The 27,986-nt window shown below is 37.8% G+C and overlaps 2 protein-coding genes across 4 annotated transcripts in view; one reads left to right on the top strand and one right to left on the bottom strand.

The window, feature by feature from the left end:
* The first annotated feature begins 527 nt into the window (after positions 1 to 527).
* TMEM69 (transmembrane protein 69) lies at positions 528 to 4,924 on the top strand. 2 transcript variants are annotated; one of them, XM_043878120.1, is made up of 3 exons: positions 528 to 640; positions 2,603 to 2,742; positions 3,920 to 4,924. In XM_043878120.1, the coding sequence occupies exons 2-3, from the start codon at positions 2,689 to 2,691 to the stop codon at positions 4,631 to 4,633; spliced, it is 768 nt and encodes a 255-aa protein (XP_043734055.1). In that variant the 5' UTR covers positions 528 to 640; positions 2,603 to 2,688; the 3' UTR covers positions 4,634 to 4,924. The 2 variants fall into 2 exon arrangements, with proteins under 2 accessions (XP_043734055.1, XP_043734056.1); XM_043878121.1 differs by having other exon boundaries at positions 538 to 640; positions 2,606 to 2,742.
* A 6,654-nt stretch (positions 4,925 to 11,578) lies between these two features.
* LOC122677786 (intracisternal A particle-promoted polypeptide) overlaps positions 11,579 to 27,986 on the bottom strand; it is a 35,070-nt gene continuing 18,662 nt past the window's right edge. For both annotated transcript variants that reach the window (XM_043878036.1, XM_043878038.1), the window contains exons 6-9: positions 25,709 to 25,846; positions 25,008 to 25,130; positions 22,909 to 23,129; positions 11,579 to 13,581 (exon numbers count right to left, since the gene is read on the bottom strand). In XM_043878036.1, the coding sequence (XP_043733971.1) occupies positions 13,357 to 13,581; positions 22,909 to 23,129; positions 25,008 to 25,130; positions 25,709 to 25,846 (707 nt within the window). In that variant the 3' untranslated portion in view covers positions 11,579 to 13,356. The remainder of the gene's footprint in view (positions 13,582 to 22,908; positions 23,130 to 25,007; positions 25,131 to 25,708; positions 25,847 to 27,986) is intronic.

The following is a 27,986-nucleotide window of genomic DNA, read 5'->3' as shown; positions in this document are numbered from 1 at the left end:
TGATGTTTCCCTTTTTATTAATAAATAAAAGACACTTGTCGAACAAAAAAAAAAAAAAATAAATGCAAAGTGAAAAATGAGTTCCAGGGACTTCACTGGCCCTGGTGAGCCACTGGTTAAGACTCCGCACTCTCAGTGCAGGGGGTTCCAGTTCTATCCTTGGTCGGGGAACTAGATCCCACATGCTGCAACTAAGACCCGGTGCAGCCAAATAAACAAATATTTTTTAAAAAGAAAAAATGAGTTCCAGAGATAGCAAGCAATTTGGCCAAGTCATACTTGGCCTAGACTCCAAATCTCCTACCTTCCTTTACCACCATCACTCAGTAACTGCACTCTATCTTCCCGAACTCTGTGGGGCAGATTTTCTTGGCTGGGAAACCTGGCCTACAAAGGAAAGGACCATTTATATACCCTACAGACTTCAAAAGCCAGTTTCTACTAGAACTAAGATTTTACAGAAAACCCAGGGTGGGAACTAGCTAGCGCTGGTCAAGTTTCCACCCGGACTCATTTTTTTTTGCTCTCAGGAAGTGGGGGCGGGGGGGCACTATTTATTCTCACTTGCCGGAAAACTTTTTTCCAGAGTCCGAGTTCTTCTTGCAGTTCGGGTTTCTACCTCTGTGTGGGACGCTGGCAAGTGAGTAGCAGGGCTGTTGCCACAGGTGCAGGTTGGGAAAAGTGGTGGGGCTCCAAGGCTTTGGTGTAAATTGAAGCTGCGGGCACTGTTGAACAATATTTCCCAGGGATCTCTGCGTCCAGAATTCATCCCTTTTCTACTGATGTCGGCTGTGAGAGTTGCATCAGTTTCTACTGATGTCGGCTCTAAGAGTTGCAGTTGCAGTTTGGCGCAGTGAAAGTATTGAGCATTTTCACCTAGATTGAGTGGATTAACTCTTGGGTCTTTGTCCTTAATCTCCTCACCCGTTGTCATCCCGGGCTTTAGGCTACCACATTTTTGCTTTAATACCCTTGAGTTGGAAAGCACTTGTCACAGTGCCTAGGGAATTCGGAAGGTTGAGGGAGCATGTAGATTTTTGAAATCCCGTAAAAAGGTGATTTTGAACAAACGTGAGTAGGTCGGTCCTGCAAGTTATGTGTGTTTGGGAGTCAGGAAGTGTGTGTGTGTGTTTGTGCAGTCACTCAGTTGTGTCCGACTCTTTGTGATCCCATGCACTGTAGACATGGAATTCTCCAGGCAAGAATACTGGAGTGGGTTGCCATTCCCTTCCCCAGGGGATCTTCCTGACCTAGGAATCAAACCTGGGTCTCCTGCATTGCAGGCAGATTCTTTACCATCTGAGCCACCAGGGAAGCCCTTATTATCTAATTGACCCGGGATAACTTAACTTCCTACTTGCTTCCATATATGGAGAGAGAGACATTGACAGTCTGGTATACAGAATTTCTTGACCCAGCCCTAATATCTGTGATCAAGAAATTAGTTCACTGTTTTTTTCCCCCAATAGGCGAGAAATAGATTTATTAATAAAAGAAATCTTCTGAGAGATGCAAGGGGGCTCTGCCAAGTTGTTTTTTTTTTTTTAATCTGTGTTAGATCTTAGATGTGACTCCTTGTGGCTGGAGAGCCTAGTTGCTTTTGCATGTGGGATCTTAGTTCCTCCACAGGTCTCAAACCACATCCTCTGCATTGGGAGACTGCAGACTCTCAACCACTGGACCACCAGATAAGTCCCCAAGTTTTTAAATTAAGCAGCAACTGTGAGTTTTGGATTTTAGACACTTCTGTTGTTCTTGTTTATACTGGGACTCATGTAAACATAACAGATCTGGGTTAATAGTATTCTCATTCAGCCACTTACTGGTTGCTTACATTTTGTAAGGTGGGAATAATAGCTAGTTTGGTTTTCTGTTTTTTTTTAGTGCCTGCTTTGTGTTAGGGACAGTGCTCAGCTTTTTACATCTATTAGCTTATTTAATTTTTACAGCGACCCTATGTAGTTATTAAAAGCCTTAGGTGAGTGAATTGCACTATAATCAGGTTAAATAATTGTCCAAAATCACATAACTAATACATGGTAGAGCCAGAATTCCAGCCCAGGTCATTTGACTCCAAAATCTGCACTCTTAACAGGTTATTAATATCACTCAGCACCAAGTTGATGAGGTGATTGTATTAAATAAGTTAGTGCATATAAAACACATAGTTATAATGCCTGGTTCACAGCTGGTTGTATTGATTGCTATTGTCATTACTTTTAAGCTATAAACTCCTAAGCCCCAAAATAAATAACTAAAGGGAAAAAAGAAAGCAGACAAGCTATGACTTTCAGTGCTAAAGATAAGAAGGCTGGCACTTGAAGGAAGCAATTTATCCAAGGTCACACAATTGGGAAATGATAGAGGTATTTGTAAAAATCTAGATACATTGTCTCTGCATTACTCTTCTTTACATCCAACAGCAAAAGCTAAAATAACTTTCAAAGAAAAGGATCTATTTACTACATGTTACAAATTTTTTAAAACATTAATGACTGCTTCCAAAGGAAACTATTATATGGAAGAAATTCCCCCAAATTCCTATTTTTAAAAATTATGTATGAAGTGAAGAACATTAAATGACATCTTATTTTGTACACAGCAGCATGCTTCTGATTCAGATCCTCCACTTAGCTGTAAAAATACAGTAATCAGAACTGTGTGGCATCTTCCTAAGCAAGACTTTCAATGGGACCCAGTATGCTTCACTTCATCCAGAAGTTTTCCCAAGCATCTTCAAAGGTTGGTTTATTCAGCAAATATGTAAGCACTACTTGCAAGCACTGCTTCACTGGACAGTAGTAGTAAAATAAAGAAGACAAAAATCCTTATCTTCATACTCTAGGTGATCTGGGTAAGAGTAAAATACAAATAAGTGAAATATTTAATATGTCAAAGTGAAATATTTAGTATGTCAAATGGTAAGTGCTGTGGAGAACTACAGAGCAGGGAAGGGGAATAGGGACAGTAGACTTTTAAGTACTGCATTTATAAATAGGGTGGTCAGAGTGAGGCAATGAGCAATGCAGATACCTCAGGGAAGAAAATTCTAGACAAAAAAAGAAAAAAAAAAGTTCTCAAGATGGAATCATTCCTAGCAATTTTGAGTAACTACCAAGATTCTTTAAATAGCTCTTTTGTTTTCTTTAATCCAGTATTTTCTGAGTTACAGTTGATCTGTGTAACTACTGAAGTATGGCATCTACTCACTAAAGAACAGAATCAGCAGAAGAGGTTATTGCTTTGGCCATATGCCATGAATAGCAGTGGGGATTTTTTTTTTTAAGGCAAAAAAAAAATATGGCTCAAGCCCTCAGGTCTACTGAGACAGACAAGTGAACATGTGATTTTAATTCACTGTGAAGAGTTATGATAGGAGTGTGCATAGGGTACTTACTTATAGCAGAATTAAATCAGATTGGAGAAGGTTTTCAGCTGAATTTTGAAAGGTAAGTTCCCTAGAGAGAAAAATGGTAATCTAAAATTCTAGGCAGAGACTTGTAGAAAGGCATGAAGCTATGAAAACTATGCGGTGTCTAAAGCTTAATTTTCTTTACATAAAACAGAATTGCCATAATAATTAGTGCAGCTTCTTTTTCAATTTATAAATAGAAGAAGCAGTTTAGAATGCCAAAAGCTAAAGGCCTAGTCTTTACCTGTTCCTCCAGATATTTCTTTCATGGGATAATATTGTGGTAGGCCAAAACATTATCACGGTTTCTATTCAGTAGTAGTTTCTTTTGCATGTTGTATAGCTATGTAATAGTCTTTGCAGCAATAACATCACCCTATACGCCAAACTTTAAGTTTCACATGCTAACAGAAAGCACATGGTTTTTATATTGTTTCATATTGTGACTAAAACATTTGGTGATTTTCAAGTCTGCTTTGTTGTCTTCTGGTTCTGTTTTCCCTATAGATGCTGAAGTACACTTCCACAGTCAGACCAGGAGCCAGCAGGAGAATAGAAACACTTTCTCACAAGACATATCTTCAGCAGAACTTTCCCCCTTTGTTTCCAAGGCTTTGGCTTTTCTCATCCTTTCCAGCATGTGTGAGCAAGACACAGTATTATCATACTTCCCTATGCAGTTTTAAGAAGAAGCAAGAGCAAGCAGTGCTTCCAGCCAAGCCACCACGAACCATCAGTTTCCTGCCTGACAGCCCAAAGCCAGCATTATACATAACTCTGGCAGGACTAATCCCCTTCGTTGCTCCACCACTGGTCATGGTGATGACAAAGACTTATATTCCTATGTTAGCTTTTACTCAGATGGCCTATGGAGCCAGTTTCCTTTCTTTCTTGGGAGGAATCAGATGGGGTTTTGCTCTGCCAGAAGGTAGTCCAGCCAAACCAGACTTCCTCAATTTAGCTAATAGTATAGCTCCTGTTGTGTTTTCATGGTTTGCTTTCTTTATTTCTGAAAGACTCAGTGAAGCTATAGTCACAGTCATAATAGGTTTGGGGATAGCGTTACACACTGAACTTTTTCTCTTGCCCCATTATCCCAATTGGTTCAAAGCCCTAAGGATAGTAGTCACTTTAGTGGCCTTTTTTTCATTTGTAATCACTTTACTAGTGAAGGATTTTTATCCAGAGAAAGGACCCAAGAGACTTGGGCAAGTAAAATAAATATAAAACTACTCTATAGATAATGTTAACATGTTGGTTAGAAGCCTTGTGTTTTGCAGTCATCTTTTTCTACCTCTCCTGTTTAGCTTTTTCCCAGGAAAGGTGATATTTTCTTTACAAACTGTTTTTCATTTGTAGAAATCTTTCTCTCATAGATATCACTGAGAAGCAGCTTGAAAACCCTTAAGTAAAATTCTCATTCAGTCTTTTATGAGTTATAGGCATCCACTTAAAATTTTCAATGTTTTAATTGTTTTGAAAAATGTAAATAAAAAAAGATGAAAAACACTGTGCTAGAGCTTTACGGTCATGGAAAACATACACACATACACTCTCAGAGGAAAACTTCATGAGTGTCTGAAAATAAAAGGTGGCTCTAGTGTGGAGTTTTCATTGCAGTTGCCCCTGGAAACTGCATTTCCAAGCTCATTTTACCTGGCATAACCTAGTAATTTGAACTGAAAGGATTTGTGGCTTTAAAAGGCAGTAGGAAGCACTATCACAAGGGAAAGCTGTGTTCAAAGAAAAGCTGGACATATTTTCTGGTTTTATCAGGATATTTGGCAGAGTATAGACAGAACTTGATTTATGGACCTAACATTCCAGATTCCTATGTAATATTGTTCGTTATAGCATTGGACTTTACCTTCACCACCACAGACATCCACAACTGAGTGTTGTTTCGGCTTTGGCCCTGCTGCTTCATTCTTTGTGGAGCTATTAGCAGTTGCCTTCTGCTCTTGCCCAGTAGCATACTGGCATATTGGACACCTTCCTACCTGGGAGACTCATCTTCCAGTGTCATATCTTTTTGCCTTTTCATACTGTTCACGGGGTTGTTAAACTACCAGACCCACCTTACCTGTCTCCTGAGAAACCTGTGAGTCAAGACGCAACAGTTAGAACTGGACATGGAACAACTGACTGGTTCAAAATTGGGAAAGGAGTATGACAAGGCCATATATTTTCACCCTGCTTATTTAACTTACATGCAGAGTATATCATGCAAATACTAGGCTAGAGGAATCACATGCTGGAATCAAAGACTGCAAAGAGAAATATCATCAACCTAAGATATGCAGATGATGCCACTTTAATGGCAGAAAATGAAGAGGACCTAAAGAGCCTCTAGATGAGGGTCAAAGAGGAGAGTGAAAAAGCTGCCTTGAAGCTTTCAACATTCAAAAAACTAAGATCATGGCATTCAGTCCTATAACTTAATGACAAAAAGGGAAAAAAGGAGCAGTGAAAGATTTTATTTTCTTGGGCTCCAGAATCAATGTGGATGGTTACTGCGGGCAAACCCAGGTCTCCTGCGTTGCAGGCGGATTCTTTACCAGCTGAGCTACAAGGGAAGCTCAGATGTGAGTTGGACCATAAAGAAGGCTGAACGCCAAAGAATTGATGCTTTTGAATTATGATGCTGGAGAAGGATCTTGAGAGTCCCTTGGACTATAAGGAGATCAAGCCATCAATAATAAAGGAAATCAATTTTGAATATTCATTGGAAGGACTGATGCTGAAGCTCCAATACTTTGGTCACCTGATGCGAAGAGCAGACTCACTGGAGAAGACCCTGATGCTGGGAAAGATTGAAGGCTAAAAGAGAAGAGGCAGCAGAGGATGAGATAATTAGATGGCATCACCGACTCAATGGACATGAATTTGAGCAAACTCCAGGAGATGGTGGAGGACAGAGGAGCCTAGCTTGCTGCAGTCCATGGGGTTGCAAAGAGTTGGACACAAGTTAGCAACTGAACAACAACAAGTAGATACAACTTGTCTCCAAACATAACACCAACTGGTTAAAAAAAATACTTAAAAGAATGAAGTGACTAGTAAGATCCCCTGGAGAAGGGCATGACAACCCACTCCAGTATTCTTGCCTGGAAAAGCCCACAGACAGAGGAACCTGGCTGATTACAGTTCACTGGGTCACAGAGAATCAGACACTACTGACATGACTTAGCATGCACACATGTACAAGCTAGGAAAAGTCAATCTGGAGTCATTTTTATAATGTTCTATCTAGTTTTGCAAGTCAACTCATACAGAAGCTTTTTAAAACAGCGAAAACAGCATTTGACATGGAAAGGCTCACCAGAACCCAAGCAGTTAACCGAAGGTCGGCCCTAGGTGAGCTCGCCAGTGACAACTCCCTTGGCCTCGAGCCACTTCGCACTTCGGGGATCTCGCCTCTTCCTCAGGATGGCGAGCTCACTCCTCGAACAGGAGAGATCAACATCGCAGTAACAAAAGAATGGTTTATTATTGCCAGTTTTGGCCTCCTCAGTGCTCTCACACTCTGCTACATGATCATCAGAGCCACAGCTAGCTTGAATGCTAATGAGGTAGAATGGTTTTGAAGAAGGAAAAACACTGCTTTCTGACTGATTGCCTTGAAGGAAAAAAGAACCTATTTTTGTGCATCATTTACCAATCATGCCACACAAGCGTTTATTTTTAGTACATTTTATTTTTTCATAAAATTGCTAATGCCAAAGCTTTGTATTAAAATAAATAAATAATAAAATTTAAAAAAAAAAAAACAGCGAAAACAATACCTTGGATTCTAACTTGAAAACCTAGTCTTTTCAGATGCTTAGTTGCATAAAAAGAAAAAAACATTTAAAGTGTAAATATAAATTAGGAAAGGGATATGATATATATAACCTTTGTATCTCTCTCTCTATTAGTCACTCAGTCGTGTCCGACTCTTTGCGACCCCAGGGACTGTATGGACTGAAGCCTGCCAGGCTCTGTCCATGGGATTCCCTAGGCAAGAATACTGGAGTGGGTTGCCTACCTTTGTATAAATATTCAAATATTAGGTAAGAAATTTCATAAGTAAATTATATACATATAATTCCCACTTCAGTGATTCTGTAGAAAGATTATAATCTAGAGTAGTAACTTGTTTGGAGCCCAGAAAAACAAAGTCAGCCACTGTTTCCCCATCTATTTGCCATGAAGTGATGGGACCTAACTCGACCAACACCTTGATTTCAGATTTCGGGCATCCAAAAATGAGACAATAAATTTCTGCAGTACTTTGTTAAATGAAACAGTCCTAGCAAACACATATAATACTATGGAGCTAGAGCTTGTTCTGATCATTAGGAAGCTTACCAGTTAAAGCCTGTGGTTAAAATCACCAAACGATCCTCCTTTATTAATGTAGAGAAAAGTTTACGACAGCCTGATACTGAAGGAAAGAAAGCTCATACTCTTCAGAAGATCCTTTTCAGATTCTACTCAGATTGTTTCACTGAGGCAAATTACTTCTTTGCTTCTAAATTGCATAAGTACTACACAGACTTAGAACTTTTCTCTGATCTCAATCTCATAATACGGGCAAGTCAGATGTTCAAGCTAACTGACCCCTTATTTTTTTTTTGGCCACACCATAACTGCATGCAGATCTTAGCTCGCAGACCAGGGATCAAACCCATGACCCTGCAGTGGAAGTGTGGAATCCTAACCACTGGACCACGAGGGATTTCTCTACAGTGTATATGATTTTTAAGTACACTGGACAGAATATTTAGAAGTGTATTGAATTGTTAAATATTTTGGGGGAAGACCATGTTAATCAGTTCAGTCGCTCAGTCGTGTCCAACTCTTTGAGACCCCATGAACTGCAGCACACCAGGCCTCCCTGTACATCACCAACTCCCGGACTCCACCCAAACCCATGTCCACTGAGTCGGTGATGCCATCCAACCGTCTCATCCTCTGTCGTCCCCTTCTCCTCCTGCCTTCAATCTTTCCCAGCATCAGGGTCTTTTCAAATGAAGCAGCTCTTCCCATCAGGTGGCCAAAGTATTGGAGTTTCAGCTTCAACATCAGTCCTTCCAATGAATACCCAGGACTGATCCCCTTTAGGATGGACTGCTTGGATCTCCTTGCAGTCCAAGGGACTCTCAAGAGTCTTCTCCAACACCACAGTTCAAAAGCATCAATTCTTCAGTGCTCAGCTTTCTTCATAGTCCAACTCTCACATCCATACATGACTACTGGAAAAACCATAGCCTTGACTAGATGGACCTTTGTTGACAAAGTAATGTCTCTGCTTTTTAATATGCTGTCTAGGTTGGTCATAACTTTCCTTCCAACAAGTAAGCGTCTTTTGGCTGCAATCACCATCTGCAGTGATTTTGGAGACCAGAAAAATAAAGTCTGACACTGTTTCCACTGTCTCCTCATCTATTTCCCATGACGTGATGGGACCAGATACCATGATCTTAGTTTTCTGAATGTTGAGCTTTAAGCCAACTTTTTCACTCTCCTCTTTCACTTTCATCAAGAGGCCCTTTAGTTCTTCTTCACTTTCTGCCATAAGGGCAGTGTCATCTGCATATCTAAAGGATATTGATATTTCTCCCGGCAATCTTGATTCCAGCTTGTGCTTCCTCCAGCCCAGCGTTTCTCATGATGTACTCTGCATATAAGTTAAATAAGCAGTTTAAGCAGAGTGACAATATACAGCCTTGACATACTCCTTTTCCTATTTGGAACCGGTCTGTTGTTCCATGTCCAGTTCTAACTGTTGCTTCCTGACTTGCATACAGGTTTCTCAAGAGGCAGGTCAGGTGGTCTGGTATTCCCATCTCTTTCAGAATTTTCCACAGTTTGTTGTGATCCACACAGTCAAAGGCTTTGGCATAGTCAATAAAGCAGAAATAGATGTTTTTCTGGAACTCTCTTGCTTTTTCAATGATCCAGGGGATGTTGGCAATTTGATCTGTGGTTCCTCTGGCTTTTCTACAATCAGCTTGAACATCAGGAAGTTCATGGTTCACGTATTGCTGAAGCCTGGCTTGGAGAATTTTGAGCATTACTTTACTAGTGTGTGAGATGAGTGCAATTGTGCAGTAGTTTGAGCATTCTTTGGCATTGCCTTTCTTTGACCTTTTCCAGTCCTGTGGCCACTGCTGAGTTTTCCAAATTCGCTGACATATTGAGTGCAGCACTTTCACAGCATCATCTTTTAGGATTTGAAACAGCTCAACTGTAATTCCATCACCTCCTCTAGCTTTGTTCGTAGTTATGCTTTGTAAGGCCCACTTGACTTCACATTCCAGGATGTCTGGCTCTAGGTGAGTGATCACACCATCGTGATTATCTGAGTCATGAAGATCTTTTTTGTACAGTTCTGTGTATTCTTGCCACCTCTTCTTAATATCTTCTGCTTCTGTTAGGTCCATACCATTTCTGTCCTTTATTGAGCCCATATGAAATGTTCCCTGGTATCTCTAATTTTCTAGAAGAAATCTCTAGTCTTTCTGGTTCTATTGTTTTCCTCTGTTTCTTTGCAGTGATTGCTGAGGAAGGCTTTGTTATCTCTCCTCGCTATTTCTTTGGAACTCTGCATTCAGATGCTTGTATCTTTCCTATTCTCCTTTGCTTTTCTCTTCTCTTCTTTTCACAGCTATTTATAAGGCCCCCTCAGACAGCCATTTTGCCTTTTTGCATTTCTTTTTCTTGGGGATGGTCTTGCTCCCTGTCTCCTGTACAATGTCATGAACCTCCGTCCATAGTTCATCAGGCACTCTGTCTATCAGATCTAGTCCCTTAAATCTATTTCTCACTTCCACTGTATAGTCATAAAGGATTTGATTTAGGTTATACCTGAATGGTCTGGTGGTTGACTGAAACCACTAGACCACTAGACTGAAACCACAATCACAGACAACTAGCCAATCTGATCACATGGACCACAGTCTTGTCTAACTCAGTGAAACTAAGCCATGCAGTGTGGGGCCACCCAAGATGGACTGGTCATGGTGGAGAGGTCTGACAGAATGTGGTCCACTGGAGAAGGGAATGGCAAACCACTTCAGTATTCTTGCCTTGAGAACCCCATGAACAGTATGAAAAGGCAAAAAGATAGGACACTGAAAGATGAACTCCCCAGGTCGGTAGGTACCCAATATGCTACTGGAGATCAGTGGAGAAAAAACTCCAGAAAGAATGAAGGGATGGAGCCAAATCAAAAACAACACCCAGTTGTGGATGTGACTGGTGGTAAAGCGAGGTCCAATGCTGTAAAGAGCAATGTTGCATAGGAACCTGGAATGTTAGGTACATGAATCAAGGCAAATTGGAAATGGGCAAACAGGAGATGGCAAGAGTGAACGTCAACATTCTAGGAATCAGCGAACTAAAATGGACTGGAATGGGTGAATTTAACTCACATGACCATTATATCTACTACTGTGGGCAGGAATCCCTTAGAAGAAATGGAGTAGTCATTATAGTCAACAAAAGAGTCTGAAATGCAGTACTTGGATGCAATCTCAAAAACGAAAGAATGATCTCTGTTCATTTCCAAGGCAAGCCATTCAATATCATGGTAATCCAAGTCTATGCCCCGACCAGTAATGCTGAAGAAGCTGAAGTTGAATGGTTCTATGAAGACCTACAAGACCTTTTAGAATTAACACCCCAAAAAGATGTCCTTTTCATTATAGGGGACTGGAATGCAAAAGTAGGAAGTCAAGAAACACCTGGAGTAACTGGCAAATTTGGCCTTGGAGTACAGAATGAAGCAGGGCAAAGGCTAATAGAATTTTGCCAAGAGAATGCACTGATCATAGCAAACACCCTCTTCCAACAACACAAGAGAAGACTCTACACATGGACATCACCAGAAGGTCAATACTGAAATCAGATTGATTGATTATATTCTTTGCAGCCAAAGATGGAGAAACTCTATGCAGTCAGTATAAACAAGACCAGGAGCTGACTGGAGTGCAGATCATGAACTCCTTATTGCCAAATTCAGACTTATCATGTTAATAGTTGTTCAGAAAACAGTTAAATGTAAAAGTAAATGTGCAAATCCCTAAAGCTGAAACAATAAAATTCATGGGCAATCCTTGTAATCCAAGAATGCTGGTAATAAACTAAGTTGATGAGTAATACAAGGAAAAGCAAAAAACAAAAAATTCAAGACACTTTATTAGTACATTCTTTTAAAACAATCTGTCATTTCTTAGGAAATAAGCATATTTACAATGACTCATTTTCAGGCATCGTCTGGATCTATTTAAGCCCAAACACTGATTGTCTTGACTACATTTCCATCATAGCAGTACAAAATGCCTCCCTTCAAACTGCCATTTTAGGCTGGCACCAGGCAGTAATGAAAATTAAATGATAGGAAAATTTGTAAATCTCTTGAATACATTCTCAACTAGAAATATTAAAGGCACATGAGTTACAGCTTAATTTATACATTATCTTGATACTTCATTCCTTGACATTTTACACATCCCAGTCAGCCATCTGTGACCCTTCAGACTTTCAGGATACCCAAAAGAATGGAAAACAGAGCTTTCTGTCTGCACTACATAATCTTTTCTTAAAATATGCATATGGTTAAGTTGTGAAGGAAAGTATCCTTGTGGATCAATCCAAATATTTCGGACCTGAGTCTTTAATGCTTATCAAAGGTTTTCTATCTAAATAAGCCACTGATGCCTATAATATACTAAAGGACTTTCATAAAGAAAAAGGGAAATCAGGGATATAGAAATCAAATCCTGGAACAGCTAAGTAAACCTAAATGTATAAGACCTTTAATGTATATGGCTCCAACTGACTAGTAGAAATAAAAGTGATGATCATATACACAAAATCTTTGTCTCAGAAATAGAGAACACTTCTTTAGAATGCTTCTTCGAGAAAGTAAGTTTTGAGAAGCAGTTTTGGATCAGAAACTTTTCCATTTATGAGTTAGTGTATATAAAAAGTTGTACAGGAAAAAAAAAAAAAAAAAAGTTGTGCAGGGACCTATAATTCCATCTTCTCCAAGCCAGGCAGCGGCTTTGTACTAAGTTCATACTTAGGCTTGCCCAAGTATGAGTAAGCTTCATAAAGCTTGGTAATCTAATAAATTCCCTCTTCCCAAAGCTAAACATATTTTTGGAAAAAGGTGCATATAACCAGCTGGCTTCCATCACCCATACATCATCTTATTGTAATAAAGGACTGTCACTAAGAACCTCCTATTAATTTCTCACTTGCATTCCAGCATCAAAACAAAAGCATAAGTGAACAAGAGCTTTTTTTATGCTGTTATCAACGGGCAAAAATTTATATAAATAGCTAGATATTTCCAACATGTCCCTCCCAGTACACCTGCTGCCAATAAAAAGTTTGGGGTTAGTGAAAACTAGGAATAAAACAGAAGTTGGAAGTTGTCTCATTGGCTTTTCTCTATAAGTTAAACTATGGCCATGGAAAATTGTGCTTTTAGCTGAATCATGAATGTATAGATATCTTTATTTTTTTTTTTTAATTTTTTAAAAAAATTTTTTTTTTAGATATCTTTAAACTGTCTCATTTGATATTCTTACATCACACAATGGTCATGTTATAGCTTAAACTGAACTGGAGAAGCCGCTAAAGGAACTATTTGCCAAGAAGCTTCTGGAAAATTCTTTTTACAAATAGGACTCTACTCCTAACTGGACAATTCTAGAGCATAAACAGCATCTCTTGGTCAGCTTGGCAAATTTGTGAGAACTCTTTATTAATTTAGGATATATTTCACTATCACTTTTCACTCAAATTCTTTTAAAAAAAATTCTTTAGTCATTTTTCTACCAAATTCACAGAAAACAGAAAGGGTCCTATAACCAAATACGAGTGTGATTTGCAAAAGGTGAGATCCTGCATTTTCAAAATGTTTCTTTTGCTGTCTTAATGCTTCTATTTCATAGTACAGCAACACCTCCTTCACAACGACTGGTAATCATGTTGCCAATTTCTGTCCATGTATCTGAATGAGGGTTATAAACTTCAACTGAGTCCAAGGTACCTGGAGCCAAGAAATCATGGCTGGAAGATCGACCTCCAGAAACATACAGAAGCCCGTTGACTGCCACAACACACATGCCTGCTCTAGGCACCTTCATTGAGGCAACTTCAACCCACTTTTCCTGGATAAAAGAAAAAAGAAGTTTGCAGTGTTATAACATGGTAACACAGAAAAGTGCCGAGAAATCAGATATTCTGGTTCTTTGTACATGTTTAAATTTCAAACTTACAACCTATTCTAGTCATGTAAGTATACAGAATATTTTAAATTGAAATTTTTAGTAGGTGTAGACAAAGTAGTAAATTTAGAGAAAAAAAATGAAAAATATATGTGATTAATTATAAATTATGATCACCAGGAGATAATCTAGAAATTCTATACAGGCAAGAATTCAGAGAAACTAGTTCTATGAAATACAAGTAGGTAATTCAAATATACACCACACAAACCCACAAAGTTCAAAGGAGAAGAAAGCTTATAAAAGGGCTTTTTTGCATCTTTAATATAATAGGCCTCATAAATCTCCAAGAGAATAAGAAACAACACTGGCCAAATTTATTTTAACATGGAATCTTTTTTTTTCAAGGACATCTAGTACAGTTAGTGAAATGTAAAACATATTTTCAGAAAGATCGTATAGATCAGGGATTGGAAACTAGGGCCTACAAACTAAGAATGATCTTTCCATACTAAAAGGTTATTAAAAAATACATATATGCCAAAAGAAGAGGTTGCATGTAGCCCCCAAGGCCTAAAACATTTACTATCCAGTCTTTTAACAGAAAGTTTGCTAACTCTTGGCATACATTATTCATTGAAGAAATTTCAGTAAGCTGCTATAGACAAAGTCCAACTCCAGGGAAAATGTCTATATCCAGAAAACAGGAAAGCTAAAAAAAGGTCCCGAGAAATAATCAAGAGAGAAAAGAAAATGTTTCCAGATTAAAAAATAATAATAATTCGAAAATAAACCATATGATGAGCAAAATTTATAAAATCATAAAAAATGAAGAGAAATTATTCATCAGTGCTAGAGAGTGAACTTCTTGAGGCAACTTGATGAATCGGACACAAATGAGTGACTGAAAAACAACAAATTGATATTTCACAAAATATGTTTCCCAAAACACTTTTTCCCCCAAGATGTTTCACAAACAAAAGTAAGGGCTGTGTGGTCACTTAAATGTCAGAAATTTAGCATAAAGATTCATGAAATACCTTATTTTAATAAATTGTGTAAAGAAGTAAAGAAATTATTTAACTTGATTTAATCCAACTTTCCCTAAGTATAGTTGACCAGGGAAACTTATGCTACCTACTTCCTATTATCAATGCAGGGATTTCCCTGGTGGTCCAGTGGTTAAGACTGTGCATCCACTGCAGGGGGCACAGGTTTGAACCCTCGTGGAGGAACTAAGGATCCTGTATGCCAGGTGGCAGTGGCCAAAAAAAAAAAAAAAAAAGCAAAAAATAGCATTCCACAGAAATTAACTTGGAAAAAATTTTTCTAACCTATAAGTCTATAACATAACATACTTTGTGCTCACATTATTCCAGCACTTAACAAATTGTAATGCAATTGTTTGTCTATTTATTTCTTTATATTTCCCACTAGAATGTTGGTTTCTTGAGAGCTGGGCTGTTATATATTTAGGTTGCCATTGCTTCCCCAGGTCTTTACATATTTGTGAATGAATAAATGGACTAAAGAACAAATGCATGATAGAACAGTGATTCACATCCTACTCTTAGCTACTTTCTCTTCTTTTCCCTTTGTAGCATAATTAAATCAAGCAAGTAACTGAGGGCATGAGAGAATATTGGGGTGCTCATATAGTCAGTAATAGGATAGGTAATATACAGAGGTGTAAATGGAGAAGCCAGCTGGTACAGTAGAGAGACTTGTTTCACTGAACAGATAAGTAAATATATCGAGAATAACAGGAGCCAAGTTTTAACTGATGTAATTATGATGTGATATGTGTGTATGCTCAGTCATGTCCAACTCTGCAACCCCATGGACTGTAGCCCACCAGGCTCTTCTGTCCATGGAATTTCCCAGGCAAGAATACTGGAGTATGTTGCTGTTTCCTTCTCCAGGGGATCTTCCCGACCCAGGGATCAAGCCCATGTCTCTTGCATCTCCTGCACTGGCAGGCAGATTCTTTACCACTGCACCCCCTGGGAGCCCTTTTAACTAATAGAAAAGGTATTTACAATCATGGAAAGGGGGAAGGCCCCTTTCTTTCATGGAAAGAATCTGAGGTATGCTGAAGTTGGTGCCAACATTATGAACTCATGGTTTTATAACATATATGCAAAGACATGGAAATACCTATACATGAGTATTTGTGTGAATACATATACACATACACACATATACATTTACTGTTTATGTTTAGCTGTTTACTGAGAATGCCTAAAAGCAGCAATACTCCAGTAGCAGTGAATAATCTGAGAGCTAATCTTGGTTTCCAAATACTGTTCTTCACTAAGAGAAACTATAGGTTCTTGGAGAAATGACTGATTCCAGGATCAGAGAAGTATAATCTTTCTTATACTTGAAATATTTCAGTATGCCAGATAGTAAAGAAATGCTCAAAAGGACAGAATCAGAAGGGACCTCTACTTTCAGTCATGATAGAGTAACTGTTACCAAACGTGCCCTCCTACCATAAAGAATTAGAAAACTTGACAGACTATACTAAATAAAGTCCTCAGATGATGGATAATAGGCAATGAAAAACTGTGATTCAGAAAAAGGAAGAAACAAGGTGAGCTCCATAGCTGTCCAGGCTTTTTGCCTAGAGGGCTTTCTGGACAGTAGTACAGAGAAGGGAATCCCAAGCAGAGCATGACAGTCAGCTGATTTATGAGACAGAGATCAGAGTTTAGAGAGGCTGATGCAGTTGAGATTTGTAAGGAAGAGTGCCAGAGGACAGAGGTTCCCTTGAGTATTCCTGGCTGAATACTCCTAATCTTTGCATACATAAAATGAGACCCTATGAAAGAAAAGAAAATAAAACAACAAAAAAGTAAAAATAAAAAATTTTCAAAAGAGAAGAAATCAAAGGGGAAAGAAAATTTAAAAATGAGACTCCATAAGAATAATCAAAGAACAACAAATGGGAAGATGTGACATAATGAGACATATATTTGGTCTCTGACCGCAGTTCTTAACACAGAGCTCCAAAGTCCCTTGGAATTTCCTTGGTGACAGGAATGCCTTCCTCCCTAAAAAGGCAACTATTGTAGGATCCTGTATAACATCAACAAAGGGGCCTCTTACCAGAAAGATCAAACCGAGATTAGAAGCTTGGAATTTAGTCCCATACATTGTCATCCAGGGAATAGAGAAGGACTGGAGGTTGAAACTGATCATGCCTATATGATGAAGCCTCCATAAAAATCCCTAAACTATGAGGTTTGGAGCACTTCTGGTTTGGTGACCATATCCACATGCCAGGTAAGTGATACCCCCAAATCCCACTGGGGCAGAAACCTGTAAGACCCTCCTGGATCTTGCCCTGCACTTCTTCATCTGGTTATTCATTTATATCCTTTATAATAATACACAGAATATAAAAATTCTATTCTATTCTATTGTTCTACACTTATAGTAATATAGAATATCCTTTATAATAAACTAGAAAACAGTTAAGTAAGGTGTTTCCCAGAGTTCTGTGAGCCATTATAGCAAATTATTGAACCTGAGGAAGGGATCATAGGAACCCTCAATTTGTAACCAAGTCAGTGGTTAATATGAGGACATACTACTTGAGACGGGTGTCTAAAGTGAGGGCAGTCTTGTGGTACTGAACCTGTAACCTGTGGGATAGTTAGTGTCAGAACTGAATTGACTTTAGGACGCCAGTTGGTGTCCACAGAGAATCAGAGAAGAATTTTGTACGGAAAACCCACATGTTTGGTGTAAAAATACAGAGAGCAAAGAAACAGTTTTCCTTTACAGGAACTCCTGTAAGCTTAACAATTCTCAGAGCTCACACAAGGCTGGATGATATTCTAGCTTGACCAGACAACATGAAGAAAACTTTTGGACAGCTAGGACAAACAGGAGAGAGTCAAGAAGAGCCATGCTTCAGTGGTAAGGCTAAACTATTCCTAAAGGACCTAGACTTTCTAGACCTTCCCTACAAAGCTTTAAAACAAGATCAAAATATCAATCTGATTTGCAAATAACTGCCTATCAAAACTAAACACAACACTTCTTATGGGAATAAAACAAAATCCAAATACTCAACTATGTAACATTTACAATGTCCAACATTCAATCAGTTACTAGAAACCTGGAAAAGCAAAAAAAAAAAAAAAAAAGAAAAGAAAAAAGAAAAAACAAAGTGACTGAAACCAGGAAGAAAAATTTCAACAGATACAGGTTCAAAAATGTCAAATTAATAGAATTAGCAGATAGGTACTTCAACACAGACATTATAAATACATTCAAGGATATAAAAGAAAACATGAAAATGACGAGAAGAGAAATGGAAGACACTTAAAAAAAATAACCAAAATATCTTCTAGAGCTAAAAAATGCAATACCTGAAATGAAAATTTTCCTAAATAGAATTAGACACTGCAAATTAAAAGTTTATACATTGTAGGAAATTAACAGACTTGAAGACACAGCAAGAAAACTATCAAAACTGAAGCACAGAGAACAAAATTTCAATTACACAGGATGAATAAGTTCTAGAAATCTAATGTATATACCATGGTGACTATAGTTAATAATAGTATACCGTATACTTCAAATTTACTAAAAAGGCATTGACCCCATGCCTCCTGCATTGGGAACATGGGGTCTTAACCACTGGACTACGAGGGAAGTCCCCAAGAAGGCAGATTTTTTTTTTTTAAGAAGGCAGATCTTAAGAGCTCCCATCACATACAGACACAAAAAAGGAAAAGCAATCTATGAGTTGATGGGTATGTTAATTACCTGGACTGTGGTAATCATTTCACAAGTATACATATAGGAAAACATCACATGATATACCATAAAAAATACACTGCAAAATAACCTCAAAAATCTGGAAAATGAAAACCAAGAAAAACAAACTGAAATACAGAGAGAAAAAGGATGGGAAAAATTAACAGGCCTCAGTGACCTATAGGACAATATCAAATGGTTTTATATGGACATTACTTAAATCCCAGAAAGAGAGCAGAAGAACATCTGAAGAAATAAGGCTGATTTCAATTTGAAGGAAGCTATAATTCTACAGATTCAAGAAGTTCAATGAATTTCAAGCAGGTTAAACACCAAAATCCCATAAGATATATCAAATTACTGGAAATCTATAAGAAAGAGAAAAAATCAAAAACTGTCAAAGAAAAAAGAGACATTACCTATATGGGAGAACAAGATTGACTACTGACTTCCCATCAGAAACAATGCAAGAACTAACACAGCACTGTAAATCAACTATACTCCAATAAAACTTTTTTAAAAAAGAAACCATGCAAGAAGATAAGTAAACAATATTAAATGATGAGGGTGAGGGGAAGAACAACCTACAATTCTATACTCAGCAAAATATCTCTCAAAAATGATGTTAGACAGTAAGACCCCTGGAGGAAGAAATGGCAAACTGCTCCAGTAGTCTTGCCTGGGAAATACCATGGACAGACAAGCCTGACGGGCTACAGTCCATGGGGTTGTAAATACTTAGACACGACTGAGCAACTGAGCAAATATTAATAGCTTCTGGAGCCCAGAACCACAACTTACTGAAGCCCCTGGCCCTAGAGCCCATGCTCCTAAACAAGAGAAACAACCTGAATGAGAAGCCCAGGCACTGCAACTGGAGAGCAACCTCCACTCGCTGTAATTGGAGGAAAGTCTGCAAAGCAACAAAACCCGATACAGCCAATAAATAAATAAATAACTTTTAAAAAATGGTGAAAAAATTTTGTAAAATGAAAGCTTATAGAATCACTGCCAGCAGACCAGCACAAGAATAAATACTAAAGGAAGTTCTTCAGGCTAAGAGAAAAGGCTCTAAGATAGAAACTTAATTCTATACAATGAACAGAACTAGAAATGATAGTTATGAATGCATAATTATTCTCATTAAAATTTATCTTAAATATAATTAACTGTTCAAATAAATATAACAACATACTGTGGGGTTTATTATATACATAGAAGTAAATACATCAATAGCACAAAGGATGGAAGAGGAAAATATAAGTATGTTTTTGTAAGTTTCTTACATTAAAAGTGAAGTGGCATGATATTATTTTAATGTAGATATAATACATTAAAATGCCTATTATATATAATGTAAACCCAAAAGCAACAATTAAGAAAAAGGTAAAAAAAAAAAAAAAGAAAAAAGTTGAAGATATAAAGTTAATTGGACTAAAGAGATAAAATGGAATACTAAAACAATCAACACAAAGACAGAAAAGAGAAAAAAAAAAAGGATGGATTGTACAAACAGAAAAACAGCAAAATAAGAGTCTAAAAACCAACCCACATATATAATTACATTATACATAAATAGTAAAAATTCTAAAGACCCTACTTAGAAGTCAGAGACTTTCAAATTGTACAGAAAAACAGACCACAGCTTTCTTACAAAGCATGCAGTTTTTAAAGAAACAGATTTAAAGTAGAAGGGAAAAAAAGATACACAATGCACATACTAATCAAAAGATAGCTTGGCTAAGAACAAAGCTAGTGGAGGTGATGGAATTCCAGTTGAGCTGTTTCAAACCCTGAAAGATGATGCTGTGAAAGTGCTGCACTCAATATGCCAGCGAATTTGGAAAACTCAGCAGTGGCCACAGGACTGGAAAAGGTCAGTTTTTATTCCAATCCCTAAGAAAGGCAATGCCAAAGAATGCTCAAACTACTGCACAATTGCACTCATCTCACACACTAGTAAAGTAATGCTCAAAATTCTCCAAGCCAGGCTTCAGCAATACGTGAACCATGAACTTCCTGATGTTCAAGCTGATTGTAGAAAAGCCAGAGGAACCACAGATCAAATTGCCAACATCCCCTGGATCATTGAAAAAGCAAGAGAGTTCCAGAAAAACATCTATTTCTGCTTTATTGACTATGCCAAAGCCTTTGACTGTGTGGATCACAACAAACTGTGGAAAATTCTGAAAGAGATGGGAATACCAGACCACCTGACCTGCCTCTTGAGAAACCTGTATGCAAGTCAGGAAGCAACAGTTAGAACTGGACATGGAACAACAGACCGGTTCCAAATAGGAAAAGGAGTATGTCAAGGCTGTATATTGTCACTCTGCTTAAACTGCTTATTTAACTTATATGCAGAGTACATCATGAGAAACGCTGGGCTGGAAGAAGCACAAGCTGGAATCAAGATTGCCGGGAGAAATATCAATATCCTTTAGATATGCAGATGACACTGCCCTTATGGCAGAAAGTGAAGAAGAACTAAAGGGCCTCTTGATGAAAGTGAAAGAGGAGAGTGAAAAAGTTGGCTTAAAGCTCAACATTCAGAAAACTAAGATCATGGTATCTGGTCCCATCACGTCATGGGAAATAGATGAGGAGACAGTGGAAACAGTGTCAGACTTTATTTCTGGTCTCCAAAATCACTGCAGATGGTGATTGCAGCCATGAAATTAAAAGACACTTACTTGTTGGAAGGAAAGTTATGACCAACCTAGACAGCATATTAAAAAGCAAAGACATTACTTTGTCAACAAAGGTCCATCTAGTCAAGGCTATGGTTTTTCCAGTAGTCATGTATGGATGTGAGAGTTGGACTATAAAGAAAGCTGAGCACTGAAGAATTGATGCTTTTGAACTGTGGTGTTGGAGAAGACTCTTGAGAGTCCCTTGGACTGCAAGGAGATCCAAGCAGTCCATCCTAAAGGAGATCAGTCCTGGGTATTCATTGGAAGGACTGATGTTGAAGCTGAAACTCCAATACTTTGGCCACCTGATGCGAAGAGCTGACTCATTTGAAGAGACCCTGATGCTGGGAAAGATTGAGGGCAGGAGGAGAAGGGGATGACAGAGGATGAGATGGTTGGATGGCATCACTGACTCGATGGACATGAGTTTGGGTAAACTCCGGGAGTTGGTGATAGACAGGGAGGCCTGGTGTGCTGCGATTCATGGGGTCACAAAGAGTCGGACACGACTAAGAGACTGAACTGACTGAACTGACATTAGTATCAAGACAAAGTAGACTTCAGAGGAAAGGATATAATCATAGAGAAAGAGAAACATTTCAAGGCTTATAAAAAGATCAATTCATCAAGAAAACATAATAATAAATGTATACATACTTAATAAAGGGATTAAAAATATGAGAAGCAAAATCTGACAGGAATAGAAAGAGAACAGATAAATCCATAATTACAGATAGAGATTAAAAGTCACTTGCTCCTTGGAAGAAAAGCTGTGACAAACTTAGTGTATTAAAAAGCAGAGACATCACTTTGCCAGCAAAGGTCCATCTAGTCAAAGCTGTTTTTTTCAGTAGTAGTATACAGATGTGTGCACTGGACCATAAAGAAGGCTGAGCACTGGAGTTGATGCTTTTGAACTGTGATGCTAGAGAAGACTCTTGGGGTCCCTTGGACAGCAGGAGATCAAACCAGTCAATCCTAAAGGATATCAATCCTGGATATTAATTAGAAGGACTGATGTTGAAGCTGAAGCTCCAATATTTTGGCCACCTCATGTGAAGAGCTGACTCATTTGAAAAGACCCTGATGCTGGGAATTATTGAGGGCAGGAGGAGAAGGGGGCAACAGAGGATGAGATAGTTGGATGGCATCAGCAACTCAATGGATATGAGTTTGAGTAAACTCCAGGAAATGGTGAAAGATGGGGAAGCCTGGCATGCTACAGTCTGCTGCTGCTAAGTCCCTTCAGTCGTGTCCAACTCTGTGAGACCCCATAGATGGCAGCCCACCAAGCGCCCCCATCCCTGGGATTCTCCAGGCAAGAACACTGGAGTGGGTTGCCATTTCATTCTCCAATGTGTGAAAGTGAAAAGTGAAAGTGAAGTCGTTCAGTCATGTCCGAATCGTAGCGACCCCATGGACTGCAGCCCACCAGGCTTCTCCATCCACGGGATTTTCCAGGCGAGAGTACTGGAGTGGGGTACCATTGCCTTCTCCAGTCTAATGGGGTCCCAAAAAGTCAGCCATGATTTAGCAACTGAACAACAACACAGATCTTGTGCTAAGTCACTGAGTCATGTTCAACACTTTGTGACCCTAGCCTCCTCTGTCCATGAGACTCTCCAGGCAAGAATACTGGAGTGAGTTGCCATTTCCTTCTCCAAAGATTCTTCCTAACCCAGGGATCGAACCCAGGTCTCCCCCATTGCAGGTGGATTCTTTACCATCTGAGCCACAAAGGAAGCCCACAGATCTTACAGACATGAATAACAGGATACCAAACAACTGAAATCATCCAACCTACCTCTTCAAAGGAATATTTTTCTACAGTGTGAAGAGCATCCTGTGTCTCATTCCACCCTCCAACAGCGTAGATGCAATCATTGAGTGCAGCAACCCCAAGATATGCTCTTCTAGTTCCCATTGGAGGAAGTGGAGACCATCGCTTGGAAAGTGGATCATAAACTTCAAAAGAACGAAGCTCTATGCCTTCATTGCTGATGCCCCCAACCACATAAATTAAACCTGAAAATGGAGTGTTTTTGCTCAGATGCTATAGAAAATAGGACACAAATAATTATAAAATGTGATAATTGTGATTTAAGTTTGTTATCTGATACTTTACTTAATGCAGGGCTTCAAGAGAGAATTGACTTCTGGGTAGTTTATCACAGCTCTCATTTAAGCATGTTACAAAGAATTAGCAGTACGAATTAAAAGTGGCACTGAATTTTCAAAGAACTTAATGATGCTATAACAAAACAATCTGTCAGACAAGGATTTCCAATCTTATTGTTCACTTAATAATCTCAAGTTCCACATCCACTGCTATCGTGTATAAGTAAAAAAGGAAGAGGAGAGGGATTTTTGCCCTCTTAAAAACGGTCATACACTTAAACTGGGAATGACATAACCCTGCTTGGTGACAACCTAATTTTTGCTCAAATGAACATAAAATAGAGAATTAAATTTAAATTAGAATACTTCATGGCTAGATTAAGGTATTAGATACAGTACAGCAGACTGTAATTCAGAGTTTCTTATTAAATTTGATTTGCAACTAAAGATTCTGACAATCAACAATTACTTTTTGAGTGCTTACTATTGTTCCTAGAGTTCTAAAGTTGTAAGTTTTACAGAATGACATTTTAGGAAACAAGCTAAATGTTAGTAAACTTGGGTTCAAGCTCCAACTTTACTAGAAACCAACTATGAAAAAAGACAACTCAGCCTCCTGATTTTCAGCTTCCTCAAATAAAAATAAAGGGGTTGAAATAGATAATATTCAAGATGCCTCTCCAGCTCTATGATTTCAGATGAGAAAATAAAAATAAATATAAAACAACTAGAGAACACTATAATATTAAACAATAGAACATAGTCTACACCATGTAATTTGAGCATTTAGATGCCAGCAGAAATCTGAGAAGGTACTCAGGAGGCAGAAAGAACTTAAGATAGGAATGGAGCACCTGAGTTGTCACATAACAATGGCAGACTGCTTCCTACTCTACAGCTACATATAAATGTGTTCCCCAACTCTGAACAGAGAATCAGGTTTTATTTGAGAGTGCTTATTAATTACCTATCAGTGTATAGTAGACAATTAATAAATGTCTGTATACCATTTTAATATGTAGTACATTTTTCAAATCTGTGATAGCACTGTGTGTATACTGAATTACAATGTAGCCTATTTAAAAAAACACTGAAGAAGGCTATGAAGCCTATAAAGATTGTTTTTGATAATCTCTCCCTGCTTAGAAATACTTGAAGGTAAAAGTGTTAGTTGCTCAGTCGTGTCCAACTCTTTGCAGCCCCATGCCAGGCTCCTCTGTCCATGGAATGCTCCAGGCAAGGATACTGGAGTGGGTTGCCATGCCCTTTTCCAGGGGATCTTCCTGACCCAGGGATTGAACCTGGGTCTCCTGCACTGCCCGGCAGATTCTTTACCAATTGAGCCATCAGGGAAGCCCTAAGGCCTACAAGGGAGAGAAAATGACAATAATGGATAACAGTTCAAATGCTTATTTTGCTAATTAGGTATCTTTGCCCATCTGGAATTTTTAATTTTAGCTTTATTTTGGAAAAAAAGATTTTATTTTGGTAATACAGAAATAAAGATATAAGAGGTTTAAAAATATAAGAGATTAGAAGCAGAACCTCCACATTGTTAGTGTCAATTATTCAGAACTAACAGGCAAGAGTTTCAGCAAGCTCCAGGAGTTGGTGATGGAAAAGGAAGCCTGGTGTGCTACAGTCCATGGGGTTGCAAACAGTCGGACACAACTGAGCACCTGAACTGAACAGGCATAAAATACACTTTTGTGAAAATAAAGCCTCAAGCTCAAACAGTTGTTTAAGAAATACATTTTCAGGAAAAAGATTTTATAAAGCAATTACCTTGCATTTCACAACACCCAAAGTAGTACCGTGACACAGCCATGTTGCCAACTACTTCCCATTTGTTTTCATCTGGATCAAATCGTTCAACAGTGTTCCCTATCTCAGCTCCAATCCAACCACCTGAAACCAAATAAAAAATCTTATTTTATTCTGGAAATAATAAGGTGAAATAATAATAAGGTGAAAAACATCTTAGAAAACATCTAATCTGACAACTTTATATTATGGATGATTATCATATGCACCAGAGAGGTTATTTGTCCAAGATTACAAGAAAAGGTAGAATTTTATTGTAAGTAGAACTTGGACCTTTCAACACTCTGCCTGGGTTTCACAAGAGATTTTAACAAACAAAACAACCCCTCAAACTTCAATCTATTGCATAGGAAATACAATATTTTGCAAAACTATTTTTTAAAATAATATCTGCATATTCAGAACGGTCATCCTAATCATGACATTTAACAAATCAACTAAAATGCTTCTCCAGACATCTCATCTGTATTTTATCCCCATCTCCTTCTAAGAGTTCCGTACTTGACAGTATTTCCCAAGTAGTATAATTTTGAGAATAAGAACTTTTAAAACTGAAGAGACACAAGTTTCTTATGGGAAGGAAGGAAAATTTCTAAAGTAAGCAGAATTTGATTAAGAATTTAAATAATATTAGATATCTTTAAATTGGAGAGAATAATTACCCAAAGCATAGATAGCCCCATAACATACACACACTCCCAAGCCACAGCGTGGGTGATTCATTGAAGCTACAGTCGTCCACTGTTTAGTAACTGGATCATAACATTCAGTACAGTCAAAAATCATTGAATCCTTTTCACCTGAGTCAAATAAAAGACACATATGAGAAGAATTAATAATGTTAATAGCCTAAAACCACAGTACAATATTCAATGGCATTCTGTGTTGTCAGAATTCAAAAATTATGTCTGATTTTATATTCTTCATTAAAATTTATTTGCCCACCATGTGTTATTTTTTAATCATAGCACTGTCATTTATTAATGCCCACTTAATTAAGCAAAGTTGACTATTACCTGTTTCTAATTCTACCACCCGAACAATCCATGTAATTTTTGGGGATAAAGTTTGCATTTTGAAACTTCTATATTTTCATAGTTTAGATAGCAGACTCTGCTACAACTTGAGTTTTAATGCAATGCTTATCTAACAACAAACAGAAAATGAAAAAAAAATTTTAAATAGCACTTAAAAATAGAATTTTAAAATATAACATACTGAGAAGTTAATGCAATCAAAGATTGTATTTGGCTTGGCCTGAAAGTTTGTTCAGCTTTTTCTGTAAGATGTTATGGAAAAATCCAAATGAACTTTTGGCCAACCCAATATAAGACCTTTATGGATATAATTTATAAATTTTATTTAGGTAAATTTTTAAATTAAGGAATATATAAATAAATGAAGAGATGTATCATGTTGATGAATTATAAGTGTCAATGTAAAGATGATTATTCCCAAAATGATTTACAGATTTAAAGAAATTCCAATTTTTAAGAAACCTCTTTCTTTTTATTGTATTAAAATACACATAACATAAAATTTATCATCTTAACCATTTTTAAGAATATGGTTCAGTGATGTTAAACATATTCACATTGATATACAGCCATCACAACCAGCCATCCCCATAATTCTCTTCATCTTATAAAACTGAACTCAGTACCTACTAAACAGTAACTCCCCGTTCTCTCCTCCCCTAGCCCCTGGCAAACACATTGTACTTTCTGTTTTACTGATTCTGACTACTCCAAGTATCTCATATAAGTAGAATCATACAGTATTATTTTAAAAAATAGATTTGATGAACTAATTCTGAATTTTATATGGAAGTATAAAAGAGGTAGAATAGCAAAGCACTCCCAAAAAGAATACGAAGGAGAGAGAAAATTCCCTATTAAATAAGCCTATCAGACTTAAAGTACAGCTATAACAAGACAGGAATAGACAGAGAGATCAATGGAATAGAAACGAAATTCTAGAATCAGATCCATGCATATATGATTACTAGGTATATGAGATAGTTTGCACAGCAGAGGAACAGGTAAACAAAAACGCTGGGAATTGTTTTTATATATATATATGGGGAAAATGAAACTAGTTCCTCACTAATATGATCTATAAAATTCAGTTACAGGTGAATTACAGACCTAAATGTAAGTGGAAAAACTATAAAATTTTTAAAAATTAATAAAGGTATATATTTCATGACTTTCGAGTAGACAAGGATTTCTTTAAAAAGATATAAGAAACACTAACCATAAAGGGAAAATTATAATAGGGTTGGCTACATTAAAATTAAAAACATTCATTTATCAAAGATATCATAAAGAGAGTAAAAGATGATGCAGAAGAGTAGGAAAAGGTATTTTCAGCACATATAATTTTATGAGGGCCTAGAATCTTGAATGTATACAAAACTTTCTGTACAGAAACCAGTTAACAGAGCAGGCCTAAAACTGCCCATTCTTAGAAAGACCTGCTTACAATGTTGACTTAGAGTCTGGGAACACGGCTAGTAAATACTTCCCTATACGCGTATAAGATTTTCCTTAATTGATAAACAGTGGCTTTTGCAGTGGTGAAAATGTCCTGAAGTTAGTGGTGTTCAGTTGAGTTGAGTTGAGTTGAATTCAGTCTCTCAGTGTCCAACTCTTTGCAACCCCATAAACTGCAGCATGCCAGGCCTCCCTGTCCATCACCAACTCCCGGAGTCAACCCAAACCCATGTCCATAAAGTCGGTGATGCTATCCAACCATCTCATCCTCTGTCATCCCCTTCTTCTGCCCTCAATCTTTCCCAGCATCAGGGTCTTTTCAAATGAGTCAGTTCTTCGCATCAGGTGGCCAAAGTATTGGAGATTCAACTTCAACATCAGTCCTTTCAATGAACACCCAGGACTCATCTCCTTTAGGATGGACTGCTTGGATCTCCTTGCACTC

The sequence above is a fragment of the Cervus elaphus genome, chromosome 20 (genome assembly GCF_910594005.1).
Source record: "Cervus elaphus chromosome 20, mCerEla1.1, whole genome shotgun sequence".
NCBI classification, from domain to species: domain Eukaryota; kingdom Metazoa; phylum Chordata; class Mammalia; order Artiodactyla; family Cervidae; genus Cervus; species Cervus elaphus.
This window is presented reverse-complemented; position numbering and strand designations above follow the sequence as displayed.

Coding starts and splice junctions, on each gene's coding strand:
- TMEM69 (XM_043878120.1), top strand. CDS start 2,689: ATGGGACCCAGTATGCTTCACTTCATCCAGAAGTTTTCCCAAGCATCT. Junction 2,743..3,919: donor TTTCCCAAGCATCTTCAAAG/GTTGGTTTATTC, acceptor TTTTCCCTATAG/ATGCTGAAGTACACTTCCAC.